General features: G+C 45.9%; 1 protein-coding gene across 6 annotated transcripts in view; it reads left to right on the top strand.

The window, feature by feature from the left end:
• The first annotated feature begins 1,197 nt into the window (after nt 1-1,197).
• Nucleotides 1,198-20,409, top strand: part of LOC120902019 (LIM/homeobox protein Lhx3) — a 42,880-nt gene continuing 23,668 nt past the window's right edge. The window contains exons 1-2 of one of the 6 annotated variants that reach the window (XM_040310452.1): nt 1,198-1,245; nt 3,005-3,598. In XM_040310452.1, the coding sequence (XP_040166386.1) occupies nt 3,154-3,598 (445 nt within the window). In that variant the 5' untranslated portion in view covers nt 1,198-1,245; nt 3,005-3,153. Of the gene's footprint in view, nt 1,246-2,332; nt 2,576-2,603; nt 3,599-20,409 lie in introns of those variants that run through there. The other 5 variants (XM_040310453.1, XM_040310455.1, XM_040310457.1 and 2 more) reach the window with 5 other exon arrangements.

Below are 20,409 nucleotides of genomic sequence, written 5' to 3'. Positions count from 1 at the left end.
CTTCAGCGGAATCGCGCGCCGGCATGATAATTCGGGTTTCAACGCACATTCGCCACCCGAACTCGGGAACCATGGCCAACCGGGTGTGTACGACCTTTCGTTGATAGATTTTCGAGGTGATCCTGTCTATTGCTGTACTCCATCCCCAACGCACTGTCCTTAAAACCCTTTCGAATTCCACTGGCAGTGAGCTATCGGGAACAGAGCAGTCGAACGTGTCTGCCGTGTTAATCATTCCATCCTACGAATGCATGGTGAAAGGATAATGGACGCTCCGGTATTATCAGCGACACTTTCAACAACCAACAAGCGCAGTAGGACACTGACATGCAGAGAGAGAGAAAGAACCTATGCGTAATGTGTGGAAAACTGTTCACAACATTAGCATACCCCAGCCTCTGCGCCTCGTACGTGTGTGCGTATGTGACGCATGGAAATGGCGTTCAGGGGGATTTTCTCCGTCCCCCCGACATCCCAAAACGATGTCACAGAAAACACACACGCAGACAGACAGATAGCGACTAGATAGGAAGACTGTTTTTTCCAAGCTACATCTGTATTGGTGTGCGGATCTCATGTCACACGCACGGTTGCGCCGGTGTTGGTACATCGCCCATGGCAACGGGGGTGGAGCCTTTTTGTACGGTGTATTTGTTTGTATAGGTGAGCTGGTGAGAGACACCAATACATCTACACATCTCCACTGCTTGGAAGACTGCCAGGGAAAGCGAAATTGTGGGGAAGAAATCTTACCCATTTTCCCTATCGGCCATGGGACTGAGAAAAGGGACAGAGTAGAAAGAAAAATCCTCATATCTCTCCGAACGCTCCGAAGCCAACCAGTGTCGCCCGATCCACTCTTTTGATATTTTAGCCCACCAACCCACACTTCCCAGCCCGGATAAAAACCTCACCGAAGGGAAAAAGGGACCACCATCGCTGTGCCGAAATGCGCAGCCGTGAAAATTCGACAACCAGCTCGTAAACGGTGCGGGAGAAGCCAAAAAAAGGCAAAAAGAGCTATGAAAATCCTGGCGCTGCTGCTGTATACTTGGGAGAAGCCGTGACGCACACAAAATGACGGCCAAATAATGCTCGGAATGGTGGGAGGGGGGTAGAAGACACACGCTGTTCGTTCGTCTTCCTTTTCGGAACGGACACAGAATTAGCGAAACAGTTCGTCCTAACGCCCTAGCACGCTGGGCCATCCAGCGTGGCTCCGTCGTCCGCTGCCGTGTTTGTGAGGTTAGTTTTGTACGCGTGTTTTCCGGCGTCGTCTGCTAGCGCGTACTCTACAGACGGGGATGTGCGAGGTGTTGGATCTTCAAGAAAGCAGCCCAAGAAAAAAAGGAAGGCACACAAAAGACATTAACGAAACAGCGCGCACATGCTGCTCCGTTTGCTCTGTGTGTTTGCCAATTAAAAGCCTTACACGGGGTGGGGGGAGGGAAAGGTTGGAAAACTCGGGCATAATGAAAATGTTTTTTAATTGGTAAACTTTTACCCGGGCTCGCCCTACTGCAACGGGATTCGGCACTTTCACTTTCACGTCCATCAGCTAAGGTTTCGTGTGCCGTTTTGTGGTAAGGAAACGATCATCCCCCGACGCTTCGCGGGACTCGGGGTCAGATTCGTGGAAATTAGCTCGCGTTTTACGGCTCGCCCATTTGCATTTGTGGTTGGAAAGAAGTGCGCTACTATTATGTTCTAAGCCGACCGTAAATGAAGTGTTAGAATTTGCATACTAATTGTAGGGAGTTGGTTATCGCTATTCTAGTGCCAAGAGGGACGCATAGACATTGAGTGTCTTGAGAGATGACCGCGTGGAGCGTCATTAGAAGTTGTTCTTGTAGCACATAGCGCTTCAACAACCGAAAGGAACCTCATTAGAATGTTCAAGCCCCACCCCGAGATACAGACAAACGAGATATCTTTATGGGTAACTATCACTCCGCGAACTACCCCATTAGGTCCGCAATTAGTAGGACCTCCTTCGGGGTGCTGCTTGCAGAGGTCGCCCTAGCCGTTAGTGCGTAATGACAGCGTGTGTCCTCCGAGCGATTAGATTCACCGGTACATACTGTGCTTCTGCTGCTACCGTGGCCTGCTGCGATAGCGCCCAGTTGGTGACAGTGGAAGCAACAATATCAACAACAACAGCAAAAAACCACGCTACACACAACATACACAAATTAGAACTACGGGGGTACACTTCTAAATCGCTCCAATCAGCTCGTCGCGCGACGGTCGTTGTCTTGGAGGGTTGTCTTGGGTACCGCGGACTTGGGCAGGGTGGCGGTGGCCGGGGTCTCGAAAGTGATAAGCAGGCGCTTCTTCACCACAGTGCCAATGGCCCAGTGCTCTATGCTGTGTACGGGTGTTCGGTAGCACTCTTCCCAGACGGCTATACGTCGCGTCGTCTAGTCTCTCGGTCGTGCCGGTCGGGTTTTCGGGGCCAGCAGCAGCAGTGCGTTCTACAAGTGCGTTTCGCGGTTCCCGGTGGACAAGTGGTACAACGGTGGGTTCGGTTTGGTACGCAGCCAAACCCTTTTTCGCTACCCGTTGCATAGGCAAGGTGATAAACCCATACGGTTCGGGGTAAACGGGGCGGGTAGGGCACCACGAAAGAAGAACTCCTTCACGCACTTTACCCCTTGGTTTGTGGAGGAACCGTACTTTCACCTGTATGTGAGAAGTGTACCATGGATGGTCGTTATCGAAAGTAACCCCCCAACGAGTTCGGTGACGTTTGAGGGGGTGGTTGTGTTGTTGTTTTTTTTCTTCGTTCCTGCAACTTTGCAACGTACACGCACCTCGTGTACACCGACGCAACCACTGCAATCTAGTCGCCGTTGGTTAGTGGTCCGGTGCAGATGGTCTTTTTCGTTCACGGAACGAATCGTGTGTCAGTTTTTGGTGAACTTTAGAAGGAATTTCGTGTGTTTGAGTGTGCGCATTTATTTTGTACAAAATGTTTTATCAAGTATCTGAAAACTTTCAACAGAGTCAGTGTTTGTGTGTTTAGTGAATGTCAAAACCAACGATGTGAAAAGTGATCTTGAAAAAAAAACTTCAAAAAGAATCGCGTGTGTTGTAAAAGCTTGAAAACAGTGTCAAAGAAGTATCCTTCCTGCCGAACCAGCAACCAGTTCAATGTCCGTGTGCGTGTCCTCTGCCGGCGGGACACTCGGTATCGATGCGATGTCACTCTCGCAGATGACATTGCCCTCCTCCATGATGCTCCCGCTCGCACATTCGTCATCGTCCCTCGGGTCCGGCCACTCATCCCTGCTGAGTCACTCGATGGCCAATGGACAGACAAGCCTCGGTACGATCGGCTCACTCGACGGTGGTGGACTTTCCATCGGATCAACGAGATCACTGCAGCTGAACAGCGCGAGCAGTAGTAGCAACAACAGCAGCAGCAGCAACAGCAACGGACACGGTAGCCTGAGCGGTGGCAGTCTTACCGGGCTTCCGGCACTGCACGGACAAAGCTCCACCATCGGCGCCGGCCTGTCCGGCGAGCTTCTCGGGGATCATCATCCAAATCCCGAAATGCTATTGGCACTGATATCACGTAACAAGGCTCTCGAAGGTAAGTTCAAGCCCGCCATAAACGCGCCCTCGGACTATCCACGGCTAGTCGCAGTCGCTACAAGCACTAAGCGGGGCCATAAAAATCAATACCCACCATTGGGGGATCTTCAAATCAAAGCCTTACTAAATCGGGGGCTACCTTTTCTGGGGGATGGAGAAAACAACCGGGAGGGAATGAGTTGTAAGAAGAAGTGGGCACCGAAAGAGATATCGTTTATTTTTTCATCGGTAGGTTCGGTTCCCCTAACCCCGAAAAGGGCAACGTTAGGCAACGCGTAAGCGAGAAATCGCATTCCACCGTTCCTGAACCGTTGTTCGATTATCTTCAGCTAGCCATCGCGCTGTGGGCCAGAAGATACGCGAACCGCGCAACCGATGATGATGATGCCGGTGATATCCGCGCTATCGGACCTACCGGTGACATATACAAGACAGTTCCACTTGTTCAAACTTCAATTCTCAGATCTATCGGCAACGTGCTTGCTGTGACTGCTTGTGGTACTAGAGCACGACTTGCCGACTTGGGACGTTGACGGACGGATGTTTATCGGTAAATGACCGAGTGTCATTGGTTTGACATAGTTTTGGAACCAGTTCGGGAGTCCATTGAAAGCTAGTTGGTCAATAATATTACCAAACGTGTGTTTTTTTGTATTTATCTTCTATGTACCGTACCGTAAAAGAACATTTACGCATGACCTTCGCCTATGGTTGGGTATCACTGGGGTAGGAAGCCGCTTTGCTAATATTGCCCAAATCTCGCACCGATAATCCCGACCTAAGCGATGACAGCGTCAGCATCTACTACTCCAGCGTGTTTGTCTGTTTGCACTAGATAACAACCTTTTTGCGCCGGTGGAACATTGTCGCAGAGCGCGAAAAGTGCACAAACGGAATCCAGCGGCACATGCGCCGGAACCCGGCGGGAACCATGGACCCACCCTGCTTGGATTACATGCCCTCCCACTTCAGCAGCTACACCACAACACCGTAGTCGGTGGATTTGGTGTATCGAGAGCTGTACAAACAACAACGCCGAGTCTTAGACGCTACGCTCAAGTACACCGCGTAACCGAGCAACCTTGAACACTTGTAGTTGGTGCGTTTGTTTGCATCGGCGCAGTGTTAGCGTCTTGGAAGATATTAGTTCCTGAGTTACCGATAGAGCCATGGTATTTTGCCGAAGTTCCGGCCCAAAGACCACCCCCGGGTTGACCGTTCTTGATATCTCCTCATCTCTGGATGCTACTACATGCTTGGGTACGCATCGTTTTACAAAACGACCGTATCGGTGTCGTGCCCAGCACCCCACCCGATCGTGTGGAAAAGATATGCGACATTACAGCAAACGGTGTAAGATAAGTAAAAAGTTTCGTTCGCATCACTTTATCAAGTATCAAGTACAAAGTTGCCCGGGAGCTATCTGATTGCATGTACCACCACTCTCTTCTCTCACTTTCTTCTTCTTGCACAGATCAATAACTACCGAAATTATGTGATCGATAGGACTCCAACGTTTTCCAGCTGCCCTAAGACATTCTTTCGAGAGTACCACAGATCTTTTATCACACCTCACCCAAGGTCAGGAAAAACTTTCCAATAGTGCACGTTTTCTTGGTCCCTTGTCAAGCAAGATCGTTCGATAAGGATCGCCTCAGACGATGTTATCACGATCAAAACGCACTTCCTAGAAATGCCTACGTAATACTACGATTAGTATTGTTGTCTGTAGGTTCTAATGACATTTTTTTAAAATTGAATTCTCAATTCCCCGATTTGCATGCAACTGTAACTATCACTCTTGAGCGATTTTTCGGAATCAATGGACATAGGACGCGATTGCAGAAAACCTAGGCCAATCAAAAATCGCTAGAGCGTACCGTTTCGACAAGACCTCACCAACATAAATCAAACAAACGGATGTGATGTGTGCAGTGAGTAGGAGAAAAAAACGTTCCAAAGCATTCGCCAAAGTTCGCCAGACGAATTACAGCCCGTCTCAAGCGAAATTTCGGTAATGAAGGTCATACGGGGTTCAAACGTTCATACCGGCTAAAAAGCGCAATAAAATGTTTGCATATTTCTCGATGCCTCGGAAAGCGGGAAAGTAAATGTCAATCGTCCCTAGGTCTAAGACTCTCTTCTTCCGATCGAGGGCCAAAGGTTATCAGTTACTCGCGTGCCAGTTTTCGTTGCACTGTCGGGGAGATGCCAAACAACACTCCACCAAAAAAAAACCCTTAACCTCTAATCAACGTCAAAATTCATGGTATGGTACCTTATCGCCGGAAGTGTCCAGCAGCCGGTAGCAACCAGAAATGAAATCTTTGCTTTCCTCCTGCGATGCAGGCGACTCGTGACGGTGGTGCGATACCAGCAAATGGCAAATGGTTTGTGAGATGCGTTCCATACTGCAGCTGCCCGTCCTGCGCGGCCATTATGTAATGTGCCGTTTTATTGCAAAATAAAAGGAACCGTGTTTGGTGGCGACAGCGGTACACGGTTACCTGTTTTCCGAGCGTGTTTGAACATTTGAGCAAATGGGCCGAGTTACGCCGATAGACGATGTTCTACTTCTTAGAACATGTCGAACAGCGCCACTGCGCTTGTAACTGCCTGCCAGTGCCTGCCTGGCGTCTATCAGATAACATGCCAACCGTTTGATGGATGGGATCGACCACCGCTAATTGATGTCCCGGAACCTTTCGGCACGGACGGCGGTTGGGGATCGAGACTACTGGTCCCTCCCTCCATGAGTCTCTCGACCGCTGCTCGTCCACGGCAATCATGGATCCGGTCGCGGGATTCAACCGTGCACCTGCCCGGGCACGGTCAGTCTTACCCCGCACCAGGGTTGTCAAAATGAAGTCGCTTTACGTCGGAGGCACCCTTATGAAATTTGTGCAATCGATGGCTCGTGGCGCCTCCGTCGCACGCCTGACAAGCGAAACGCGCTCTTGTCCAGATCGTTCGCCGATTGCTGGCTGCTCTTGCGCGCTGCTGCCCGCAAGTACGTCCGCATCTTCGCACAGCTCGCACAGATCGTCAACCAATCAATTTGATGGATCGTACAAACTATCATGCACACAGTCTACTCCACCAAATGGGCTATTTGCCTTTACCGCTCGCCTTTCCTCACCGCAACCGATCGGGGTTGGTGACTGTTTTGGTGAAATATTCAATTCGATCAGCATGAAATGGAGCCACTATTTGACAAGAGATCGGGAGGAGGGAACCATCTAAACCGATGCATTTAAAAGCTCCCCTCCCCGAAGGGGTTGATGTTTAATCTCGATAATTTGGTGAAATGTCGAATGCACTTCCAGTGCACTCAGGACGGGAAGCAAATTGGATGCATCACGATGTGTGTTGGGCTTTTGGGAAGCAATTTAGCCATGCAGGCTATTGATTTGTCACAATTGTCATAGTGATGTTTGCTCTTCAATCATCGCAAACGCTAATAGAATCGTTGGAAGGGAACTTCCTCATGCCCCAAATTGTGAGGTAGTTTCATTTCTCAAATTTTCCTATTGCCACCGTTTTTCGATCCAACGCCCAGACTGTTTGGGACCAGAATGGGAAAGCGCCACCATTGAAGTACCACTGCAATTGGGTCGTTGAAGGCATGCCTACATCCTCTAGCGGCCTGAACCCCTTCCAATCTTGTGAGCAAGGCAATATACAACGTCAATAAGGCTCAGATTGATTATACGGAGCTATCGATATCGGATGAAAGTATTAATTATGTTTTCTGATTTATTGCCCAATTGTTCGCTCGCAACCTGTTATCAGCTGACGTCTGGAAGCGTTTTATTTATTTACCCCAGTGGCGATCGTTTTAGATTGAAGTCGCGTTTCGATTGACAGCCTTCAAATCGGGAAAGGGGGAACTTGATTGAGCTGCCACGGATTGCTGACCAATTGGGATGAAATTCAATTAGGCAAACGAAGCATAAGAGTTAAGATAACAATTTAATTTAGGTTTCTTAGAGACACTCGTATAAATTATATTGGAAAGTTGACAGCCTAGCTTTCTATTCTTGACATTCTTCTTCAAGCTATTTTCAAAATGGATAGAAAGCTCGTATATAAACAATTTTGCGACCTTTAAGCTACCCAAAAACTGCATTCCCATGTGCCATACCCGTTTTGTACAATCCCTAATCCCACAGCGTCTTATCAGTGGTGGACACGAGCAGCGCTAAACCGGTCCGTTGTCTACGGTGTCGACTCGATACGCAATCTAAACGTCGTCTACTCTGTAGCCAGTAAATCCCGTCCCACCACCACGTCTCCGATAACCAACAACTGGATAATCCACCTGATCCTTGAATGTTATTTTTTTGAAGCTCGCACTCAATAACGACGCGGGATTTCGAGTGTACGTAAAAAAGAAGAGTTCGTCCACACGTACCCAACCGCGATCAAGTGTTTTTCGCGTTCATCCGTGAGGGGTACCGGAAGTTGAAAATCACATCGAGCGAGCGAGAAAATGTGCATTGCCACAAACCATCGACACGCTTTACGGCAGGGATGGTGCAGCCACGTGGCCGACGCCGCTGCATTCATTAGTTTCCGGTAACAACCACTGTACTAACAATTACCACCACCAGCTGGAGGCTCCCGAGGCGAGAGGTTTGTTTTATTTCTTCTTCCATCAACGGCTGACCATTTTTACGAACGCAAAATCAACAGCCCCGGGAGGGCCGGATCGATGGACGAGAATTAACGCACTCGACCCCCGGAACGTCGGTTTTCCCCCTGGAGTGGGAAAAAATAGGGCGAACGAAGGAAAGGAAAGCCCTGTGTACGCACGTGACCACGTGTGGACGTGCATTTCGTAGCTTGAACGGGGAGAAGCCACAACCCTCTAATTGAATGTGTGAAAACTGGTTGTTTAAATAGTTTTTGCCTCCAGGGCGTGTGCTGCTGGTGGTGGTAGTTGATTTTTTCCAGTTGCCGTGCTTCCTTACGTCCTTGCCAGATTTGCCAATAATTGTTTGCCTATTCGATACGCATTGCCAACATCTGCTTCGTTTTTTTGTACCTTTTCTTACTTCTGAAGAGCTTTTTTGCATGTCTTCTTGTTAATACAGCTTAAAAAATACAATTGAAGATTGGGGCGTTTGGCTTTTCACTCAGCATTTCTTGTTGAGGAAACTTTTGTCCATCCCTATCACCCAGCAATGTTTTTTGTAGAGCTGAAAAACTTTTCCTTGTGTCCCATTCCATCGCATAGATTGTTTAGAAAATAGTTTCCTCTACCACACACCCTAAAAGCACTCTAAAGTGCCATTGTGTCCCAATTGTTTGCCTGAAACATCACGGAAAAAGGGTGTGATTTGTCTTCGTCATCATGAAACAAGTTTCTTTTTGCCATTTCACCCGGCATGGATCACTTGGAAGGGGGAAAAAAAGAAATGCAACAAACAACAAACGCCCTTCTTGATGCTTTTGAGGCAAAGGACATTGCAGGCGCGCGAACATGATCCGTAGGCGCGTGGCCACACGCACGGCGCTGTGGTGTGCCCACAACCCCCGTTACCGGGCGGATGTTTTGAAACATAATATTTATCGAGTCTCGAGGGCCATTGTTCATTTATACGCTATTTTCACGGGCACGTGTACACGGGCGCCGCAGGCAATCGAGGCCGACTTCGAGCACGGGCGATAAAAAGGCAAACCGATACAGTTCGTCGCGCAGTTTGAAAGCCCAACACACCCGAGGTCCTGCGGTTGGGCAAGCCGGTGGCACTTCCCATGCAATTACTCTGCTCCGGTTGGTGTAGTTGGTGTTGTTATGAGCTCAAAACGTTTGTAAAGTGTGGGAAAAGTTTGTTTAGTGCTGGATGGGAATTGAATCGATTCTTCATGAGCATGGTGAATGCGAAGAGGAAAAGATTTGAGAACAGGAAGACAGAATTAACACTGCACTGGATTATGCTTGATTTGGGTATTTTGTCCTATCCATTTGCATCTTCAAGCATTCCAATTGTCATCTTACCTTTTAGGGCCTACTATTTGACCAGTGTGCCGTACCTTGCTGTAACATAAGACGGTAAAGTACACGGAGCTTGAAGAGGTGCGTCTGTATATTTAGGGCATCTCTCAAAGCTGACGTGTCCTGTGTGATCGCATTACACCCACTCTCCGCTATGCTAAACCAGACGATTAGCATAAGAATTCGGAGTCAGGAAAACAAAAAACAGACAGCACACTTCCATCTACCATATGGTTCCGGAAGGAAACGATACGGCGGCACGGTATCCATTGCGACTCTTCCAAAGCGGTAGCATCATTTTCTGCCTTTTCCCCCACCCCTTGGTCACGGGCCGATGCGTTTTATAGCGCTGCAGACCATTTTTTACAGCTTTAGCCGATCCCGTTCACCGACCCCAGGGGTTGTCTCATTAATCGTCCTTTGCGCACGGAAGTTGTAGGTAGTTGCCAGACTGCAAGGTTAAGTCCCCTGGTAGAGAGGAAAAAAAAGATGCGTCCTGAACGTGGAAGAATTGGTGGGAGGGTAATGAATACAAATCGTACAGGATTGTGTACAGCGTGGTGCAATTTATAGGCCAAAGCCTGGAAGTTGTTGGAGTTGATCAAACTCATTCGAAATAGTGCCTTGAAAAAGATTCAACATTGAACAAAAACACCATTTAAAATCAAATATTTTGTATTGTGTCAGTCTCTTATGAATACCGAACAAAATATGTTCTAGTTTGGATGATGCTCTTTGTTCCTTCCGAACAAATATTTTACTATATTGTAGATAATTGATTATTTATCAGACTCTGTACAATGATTTGCTTTCAAGAGAAATTCTGAAAAAATTCTGAGAAGAAAAACATAAAATTCAATTTATGTAGACATCAATGCACTTATTTGTTTTCCTCGGCTATTGTCTTTTCACACACTATCTGCCTTCACTGCTCTACCTTCTACTACTACCGGTGTTAATGAGCGTTCAGGATGTGTATGTGTACGACCGCGCGTGCTGACTCCTTGCTCAGGGGTCATCCGAAAAATTATCCATTGCCACGCGAAAAGGGGAGTGTGCTGTGTTACCACTTAGCAGCGCTTAGGGTGTGTACCGCATATATTTCTCATGTGTGTATGTGCAATGACCAGCCACCACCTTGTGTCTAGTGTTTCGTTCTGTTCCTGGTTTACCTTTCTAGCTGTTTTTTTTTTTTGCACCTTGATCGCGTGTCGGTATGGTGCCGGAATGGATTTTTTTCCAATACATTGAAACCTGAACCCTTGGGGAAAAGGTTGGGTTCGTTGCCGCTTTTTATCCCTTTTGCGATGAGTGTTTTTGTCGTTGCATAAGTGCATGGATGGTACGGGGAATTCTCTGCCCGAACGATAGCGGCCAAATGTCACTCATAAATCAGGAGCACACCGACGATTTACGACAGATGACCATATGGTTATGCGGAAGGTGATCTAAAAGACGACCCTTGCGAGTGTTTGGCTTTGTTACGTTGGCGAAAATGTGAGTGTTTTTGTACACGAGATGACTATTATGGAAGATTTGTTGGAAAACCAATTAATTTGAATAGCTGTTGGTTAAACTTGATTGCATGAAAAAAAGGCGAAAGAACTCCGTTGGAGCCAAAGCCTCTATAAACTATTCCAACAACATTGCATGAAAGAATGTTTGGTTCCATGTTTTGTTCAAAGAACCATCGCTAGTCATTCGTTTTGAAGTGTGATCTTTTCTATAGCCTTTAAACGTTGAAGCGTTCTCTAATACAATGTAATGTTTTGCAAACGAAAGAGAGAAAAAACGCACATTCTTACACCATCCAACCAGACGCGCCTGTCCCGAGGGAAGATGTCAACGCCATGTTGAATTTGCCCGTCGCGTCCCTGACAGCTTGGCTGTCCGACATCCCATAGTAAGCTTCGTTTCCGGTTCCAACGCCCGGATCTCACCCGCTGATCCAACGAGATGGGGGAAAAGCAACATACAACGTTCGCATGCGCAGCCATTTTCTATGTTTGTGTTTTGCCTTGCCCAGGATATGACAAACCGCTGGCAGGGATGGCGTCCCGAGGCATTCCATTTTTGTACCGAACCTGACATACCGTTGCCCCTTACGGGCACATTACTGCGTTTCCGACAAACCGACCCGTCTCACCAAACACGGCACCACCAACCTATCTGCTATGGTTTAGGTTGGTATCCAATGGGTTGACTTGTCCGGACACTAAAGTCCAACTAATCGCGTACCCCCGCCTTCCTGTCGCTTCCCGGGCCCGTGTAGCTAACCATTTGTTCGGATGAATGGGGTGAATTATTAAAACTAAGCCAAAGTATCATCCGATGGTGACAGATATTTGAAACCGCTGATAAAACCACCACAATGAACGAACACTATTTGCTCTGGTGCCACTGGTGCGTTATGTGTTCGGTTGCCTGTCATGCTAGGAAAATGGATCAGTTTTCCAGTTGTGCCTTGTTGTGGTCTGTCTAGTTGGTTTGATGCTCTAATGCAACCTCACCTCACACAAACACTTGTGCAAACATTTTGGCACTTACTTTGATGTCAGGTAGCTCCTGTCCGTCGAGAGAGTAACTGGAGCGACGCAAAAACACGAAAATACACCGAAAGGTGGGGTCTGCCTGTATCTCCCTGCATAGCGTTTCGAAGCAAACCTCAGTCGCCGAAGAGCGTCTGTTTTGTTTGCGCTTGGTTCGTTAGTGGAGTGGCAAGAGCGCAAATATTTACCCAATTCATAAATCTTATTTGCATTTAATTCTTTATATGAAGTACCGTGACGTGCGGACGTTTGGTTAGGGGAAACTTGCATGGTTTGAGAGAAAGAGAGAGAGAGTGCTCGTTGAACACGTGCTCAGGAAAGATAGACTTTAAATTGCTAGACTACCTGATGAGTTGGTATTTTTCTGGAGCAAAATTAAGCACTGTGAAATATTGAAATGATTTTAAGCAATACGGCCTTTTTGGAACGTTCCTCGTGAATTAAAAAAAATAATAAATTGAAATTATGTTGACAGTACCAACACCAAGTAAACATCATGAACAGTAACATATGAAATAAAACGCAATATTAATACTTTCAACGTCATGAGCTTGCAACTGTCAAACTTTCCAGCCCAAACAAAAACCCCCACTAAAACCCATGCATCGCTTTATCAGTACCCATTGACCATTCGTACCTAAGCGTAAAGCTGCCCGGAGTTCAATGCAGTAGTCCTTTATCGGTCGCTTATCGCTTATGTTGTAGCGCTACAGTACTGCATCGGTATTAAAACAACACTGCCCCGTGGAGGCTTGGCTTCGTGCTGCGGAGTTAGCGTAGCTCATATCACTCCCCCTAGATGACGGTGCATTAACGAAGATATATTTCCCCGGAGATCGACACCGGTTCGACAAGGTGCTCCCACAAAGTATGCTCCAGATTAAACAGGTGCACTCGGTTGCAGCTATGTTGCAACTATTCAAACAGCAGTATGGAACAACAAACCGTTGTGCAATGTTGGGTACACCCAACGGAGTGCTGCCCGAAATGCAATCGAGTTTTTGTGTTAAGATATAAAAGAGTCAAACTGCTCGCGCACGGCTCAAGCGTTTGTACTTGTGTACTGGAACGCGTGCAGTAGGTGTCGAGTTCTTCCCCAAGATGAATGTTTTCCCTAGAAGAGTTCTTGTTGTGCTAGTGCTAGTGGTTAGTGAAGTGGTTCAGGTGATTAAATTTTCGACCATCGTTACACCCTGTTCGTTTGCATCCCATTTTGCTTACAGTGTACCGGCGGGTGTCTCACCGCTCCCTTGCCCGACCCGCTCGACTATCTGCCAACGCTGGAGTACCTTCGGAATGTACTTCGTGTTAGTGCACACTCGCTGTCAGAAGTGACACTGGAAACGCAGCTACCACTTACCTACAATGTCTCCGAAGCGCTACACAGTGTCCGTGGCTCTCTTAACGTTGCCCAAAATGCAACGAAGATGATCACGGAACTGTTCCAAGCGAATGATACCTTTCAAATGCAACAGCTAGCCGAGGCGCTTGACGAGATCCAGCAGAGTTTGTGTGACTCTGAGTTCCGCTTTCCTGAATACTTTGGGAAAGAGAGCGCTACGCCCGATATGAAGCAGCTGAAGCACACCATGAGCGAGCATTTGAAGAAGGTGCAGTTCGAAAAAGACACTCTGGAGTTTGATGATCTTCGGGCAATTAATAATTTTCTGTCAGGCGCCACCAGCCAGGCAATGGTCGCGACAGTGGCAGTGCACATAGTTTCGAGCGTCGAAAAGCTAGAATACTATCTGAGAGCCATTTTTTTTCCACCGGACATGGAGGCAACTGCACTGAAAGAGCTTCAGGCTATTGGCCAGCTCGTAAGATCCTACAATCAACTGTACGGTGCTGCCTTGCGAACGGCATCAACGCGGTTTCAAGACGAAGCGTCACAGGGACGTCAGCTGTTTCGAACCATGGTTGGCACCGGAGCACCAGAGCATCTTCCTGAGAGTGTAAAAAATGCACCCGAAGAGTTCTACGACCAGGTAGACAACTTTATCCGCACCACACTCGAGGATCTACAGTCGACGACGCGCAAAGGAAACGATCGCTTCGGAGAAGTCGTACAAAACATCCTGTACACGTCGTACGGGCTGCACTCGTCGGGCATGGAAATGTTGCGCCCCTACGTGCGGCACTACGAATGTGTGTTGAATCTGGTCCCCCGTACGCAAACAGTTGCTGGAGCTAGTTTAGGTTCGGTGGCGCTCTGCTCGAACGAAGCCACTGCGCCGCTGTACGACTCGACCATGGTTTATCGTCAGAAAATTGGACATCTTCAGCGTGAAATCTTTGAGGGACTGCAAACAGCGTTCGCTTGTACTGATGGCGATTGCTCTTTGGTAATTAGAAAGGATTAGTTTCATAATAATTGTCTCTTAATTCGCTCTTTTTAATACATCTTTTCTCCCAGGTCTATAGCGAGACGGTGGATCTCATAAAAGCAAGCACAGATGCGGTGAAAACTTTCACGGTTGATTTAGCGCCGTATCGAGAGCAGCTGCTCAGCTGCATTTCTTCTAAATACGAGGTCGAGATGGTACAAGTACTGGATATGTCTGCCAACTTTGACAAGTGTGTTAAAATGTCTTATTAATACATCTAAGTGTTATAACCTAACGCGTACTACAAAAAAATAAATTAATACAACTGAATGACTCTAACGACCTGATCAGTCAAACGTGATCGTCCCTTTGGGACATTGTTTTACTTCATTTCATTGAATTCCTCCTTTTCAATAAAAAAACGGTGCGGTGTATAGCTGATTTAAATACCGGGGAAAAACGATTACAATGCCAATCGCACAACGTCACGGAACTACTTCGCTGGATCAATTAAAATTTACACGAACAAATTGTTCTCTGTCGGCTTTCCTGGCCCTCAACCGGGGAGCGTAAATCAGAGAGACTCCTTTCCATTCTGTCCTGTGTTTTTTGTTCCCTATATTTCATTCGCCCACCCAATAACGATTGGGTCCGAAGGGGGTGAAGGGGGAAGAATCCATTTAACCGTACCGTACACCATCTGTGGTTATTTATTTCGATAATGATATCCTAATGCATTCTCCGGGAACGTCGCGCCAAACACGGTCAACGGTGGTGCCGAGAAAAAGGAACGAGGGGAACTACTCCCTTTTCTGTTGTTTTTTGTTGCTGCTGCTGTTGTTGCTGTTGCTTGTCGGGCTCTTTTGCTTCCTATTTCCCCCCACATCCTTTTATCGAGCAACACCCAAAATACAAAATAGCGGAAGGAAGCAACCCATTATTACGGACATGCAGTATACTATACAGCACACATTGCCCATCCATGTGCACGTGGATTAATGTTTAGCTTTGCCACACGCTGCCATTCCCCATTGCCCTGTTCTGCCCACCGGGCGAGGGGGAAAAAGTGAAAAAGCCGGTGAATAATTGAATGACGGTAAAAACCAAACGTCTGGAATTTGGTTTGATGGATGTCGCGTGTGTGTGTGTGTGTGATGAGATCGATGGGTGGGTGACAATGAGTGAGTGAGGCGATATGAAGGACGAATTGGACCAACTTGCTGAACCAACCGAGGGAAGGGAAGGAGGGAAAAGAGTTTTCCCTTTGTTTGCGTTCACTTCATCGGAAGGATTTTTGTTACGCGAGTGTTGGCGAGTCCTTATGGTGAGAGGTTTTCTATTTTGTATTTTGTGGCTGTGGGGTGAGTTAGCAGGCAGTAGGAGCCAACTTGACGTTGGTTTGGAGGGTGTTAGATTTGTTTGCGTTTAGCGATGCGTCGTGAATGGTGATTATGCTCAAGAGATCGTTCACTTTTTAATCTGTAAATTAGGTGGCTGAAGAGGAGCTTGTTGTGAACTGAAGCAGTTAGAAGTAGGTTTTTTTATGCGTAATTTGATCAACACTACAGAAAAGGATTATTATGTAAACAACAAGCATCAGTTGTTAATAAGAAATTTTTAAAACGTGCTTGAGAGACTGACAAGTGTAAGCAATAACAATTATAATTTGTTTAAAACATTAAATCCTTTAGTACATTTTTGGTTGAAAATTTAAAAACAATTTTCCCAATTTATAATAATTCACCAAAATGCACTAAATGAAGTTCCAATCCAACTAAAGTTAAATCTCCCAAACACACTTAACAACAAAAGATTTTTATGTTTTCAACTCATTACTTCCACGCCCAACTGGATAAAAAATATGATTACTAAATTTGCCACAATATGTCATTCACCATGATTAAGCAGCGTTATGCGGCATGACTTTCAACCCTTAATCCGTACCACAACCAATCCGTTCCTCGACAAATGATAGCGTGTTATTTACCATTCCCCCCTTATACATCGTTTGTTTTTTTTTAAATTCCATTACTGCCGACAAAACCCAACATCTTCCCACACAAAAAAGCCCAATGCGAACCATAAAACGCGCACTAATAAAAAGCAAACGACTGTATATTAACCTTTCACATAATTTCTCAAACAATGCAGTCGCCTTCTTTATCGACTACAGTCGTGTTTCTTTTCGTTTTGCGCCATTTTTTTTCGTTCCATTTTTTTTTTGTTCACCACAAACGATATCCGCCTTTTTCTCCGACACCAAGACAATCCGGAGTGGAAGGATAACACATCCGTTTTCAAAACCAAAACAAAATTCTCTGTAAAAAAATGAGAATAGAGAATGGAAACTCCGTGTATGAATATTTCATGATGCGTTAGAATCATCGCCGGCACCCTCTCATAAACCACGCCTCGGTCGGATTGACCGAGACGTGACCGAAAACAAAAAGTCATAAACTCCCGAACGGAATCCCTCCCCGGCACGGTTGCTGTTGTTGTGTGCGTTTTTCAGGGGGCTTAAACACCCCGAACAAAGATTCATTCATACCTTCGTTCCCTGCGTGTCTGCTGAGAAACGCTTTCTGCTAGCCTGGGAGGGATGACCTGTGGGGCGAGTTTTTACTTCACGAGCGACCCAAAATGCAGGACAGAAGTAGCAACAACAAAAAATGGAACGATATGTAAAAGTATTTTTCACAACCAACCAACAAAAAAGGGGATACCATTACTAGAAACACTAACACACACATGCACACATGTGTTAAGGTTGTAGCGAAGCGAGGGATTTTGGGCGAGGTGGAGATGGACAATAATTTAAAGAAAAATGTACACCACACGGGAGGCAAAAAAACCGAACACGACTTTGTGGATTTTTTTGTGAAACATATTACTTCATAAATGTCATCCAAACTGGGGAAAGCAATACACTCAAAGTGAAATGGAATGTGCTATAATAAATAGCAAAAAATGTCAAAAGTTCGGAGATTGTTTAAGAGGGTGAGGTTTTTCACCTTTTTCATGTGTTCTTTTTTTTTAATATCATTTGAGTTTTTAGGGAAACCTTAACGTTTCCAGGGGTTTAAGTATGTTTTTGTGGTCGCCTGCAATACATAACTCTGTTATTAGGTTTCTAATGAAACTCAAAACAAGACTTGCACTAATTTAGGAGACATTATAAAGCTCAACTTTGGTCTTTTAAAACAAAACAACTAGGAAACAAAAACGAATCGATGTTTAAATATTACAACAATTTGCATTCATCATTGCAACCAGCAAATATATTACAGATTTTTGTATTTAATTAAAATATTAATAAACCTAATGTATATTGGGTTACCTTGAAAGGGAAGTACTATTAGAAGCAATTTCTAGAATTATTTTAACGAAAAGTGGTATTAGTTTAGCAACATAGTTCCTTTGTTCTTTTGCATAATTATTTCTACAAAGCTTTTCATCAAAATATATAACAATTTATGTTAAATGTGTTTTTGATCAATTTTTCAAAAGTTAAATTGATATCATTGTCTGTTTCACAATGTATCTATTTTCTATATTATGTACTGCACAGCGGCTACACACGCGCACACAAATGCTGTAAGACACTCCCAGCTTTTCGGCCGAACAAGAAACACACAAAAACCACAACCTCTCTGTGTGGCGCGAACGCTTTGTTTACGATCTGTAAACGTCGATCGATCGATTGGCAAACTCGGCGGCTGCTCAAAACCATCCCCGCTCGTGTGCTCCGATTGCTCTGGTTTGAGGTTTTCCCAATACTTCCGGCGATTATCATCCGAAACAAGGGGGCCGATTGTAGAAAACCCGATTCACACTGACCCAGGCGCGGTTCGGTATGGGAAAAAGGGCAGTTTGCAACTCTTTTCCAACCATCCTCCATTCCTGCCCAACCTTTATAACCCCAAAACCTTACCAATAATGATGTGTGAGCTCACCAGCCTTGTTCCCGCACGGCTCGCGTTTTCCACCCGGTTTGAAGATTCCACATTCGATTGAGCTTGAATTAGCCGCTTTGAGTTTTTACTCACCCACCGGCCACCCACTTCCGGCACAATATTGCATTAAGCGGGGATTGTATCCAATTTTATTTATAACCTCACCTCGCTCTTGGCTCGAGCAGATTGAATGATATGTGAATATGTGTGTCTGTGTGCCCTACCCTTCACATGTGTGGCGTACATTTTCCAAGGTGTGGTGTTCGCTGGCTTTGTCCCATTTTCTGACACTCGCAGTGGGTCGATTATTCGATGGTCAATTCGGTACCCGCTGCCCTGCTACCGGGTGAGCTGCTTATCGGACACTAGCGTTTATGTGAGCGTTAAATGTGGGTCAGTGTCATGGACGTTGTGAATCACATAGATGTTGAAGCGATTTTCGAAAAATACGACACGAGTAGTTGCTTTTTGGAGAAACCTGGATTTAGATAAACGAACGTTATTCAACGTGCAAGGGGGGACTGTTCTGTGGAATGGTAAATGCATTTGAAGCAAAACTAAATTTTTGAAATTTCACCTGAAAGTTATGGATCATCGATTCACCACAACGCTTCAACACAGTTTTCCAGAATTGTTTTATCTATTCAGAATTCCAAACACCTTTTATATTATCAGATGTACGTAGTATGATTTCTGAGGAAGATTTTGTGACATTCGAACATCAAATGACAATGTTTCTTTTTAATTTTGTCACTATGTCACTAGACATTTCACGCTTTCTAAGGCGATTTGAATCCCTGAAAAATTCCTGGGTGAATTCTTGTACTTGAATCTTGAATTCATTTTGGAGAGATAAGAAGTTCAACGATAATAAAACAGTCATGTTGATGTTTAACAGAACCCTCAAATTCCTGTGATTATTAACAGGTGAACATGATGACTTCATTCTCTGCTCGTTTGTACGAAGAATTAATGGGGATATAGAGTTACTCAAAATTCAGCTTTAGACCGTGACATAATTCTTCATGAACGACAGAGTCTCCCAGTAACAATTCTTCATAAGATCTTATTACACGATATCATTGCTTAATAGTAGAGCAATAAATATTCTGGGTATATTTCTCGCAAGCTTGTATCATTATCGTTACCAAAAAACAAATCCATTTCCCACTTCTCCTACCATATAAGTCACACTGCCGTGCTGCTCTTGCTTTCCAAAAACACATGCGAAGAAACAGGTTCTTGCATAAAAGTGCATTTCATTTCACGGCCTATCTTTTCTCCTGTGCGCGTTCGTTGATTTATGATCCATGTGTCCATTTTTCGCCCTATTACCACCAGCAGCGCACCGGAACCATTTGTGCCATCTCCCGGTTCGCGGATCCCCCATGGTTACATGCACAAACGGTTTAATTTATTGCCTGCTGAAGAAGCTGCACACCAACCCGTCCAGAAAAAAAAAAAACCTCCTCGAAGCCACGACTTCAACGACTGCTCCCGGAGTCCACCGCAGGGGAGTTTTTGCTTTTTCGCTTTCATGCTAACCGTGCGCCTCCATTAAACCGTTCGTTGTTCACCGCTCAACGGGTTACTTCGGTGTCGAGCGACTCCCAAAACGGAAGGAAAAACCCGTGCTAACGTACATTCCGAACCGCCAGCCTGCCGCCACTTGTCACGCGCACCAGCCGCACTGGCCGCGTGTGTCAGCGTGTTTTATTTACCCAACAAAATCGGGACGAACCCATTTTCGGGCGTCCCCGTTTCGCTTTTTTTTTGTCGCTGTTGTTATTCCGTGTACGGCAGGAAAAAGGTCCTGATCGCTGCGGGTGTTCTTGCCGGATGTGTGTATGCGGTCCGGTGTTGCTGGTACCGGGCGGTGTGGCATCCCGCCGTGTAAATGTCACACCCGTCCGAGTGCGTAATAATGTTTTATGTACTGTCATTCTCGAAAACACCGCAGCGCGTGCTGTGTTTGTCTG

Source organism: Anopheles arabiensis, chromosome 3 (assembly GCF_016920715.1).
Source record: "Anopheles arabiensis isolate DONGOLA chromosome 3, AaraD3, whole genome shotgun sequence".
NCBI classification, from domain to species: domain Eukaryota; kingdom Metazoa; phylum Arthropoda; class Insecta; order Diptera; family Culicidae; genus Anopheles; species Anopheles arabiensis.
Note: the sequence above shows the minus strand (reverse complement) of the source record. Positions and strands in the feature narration are given on the sequence as shown.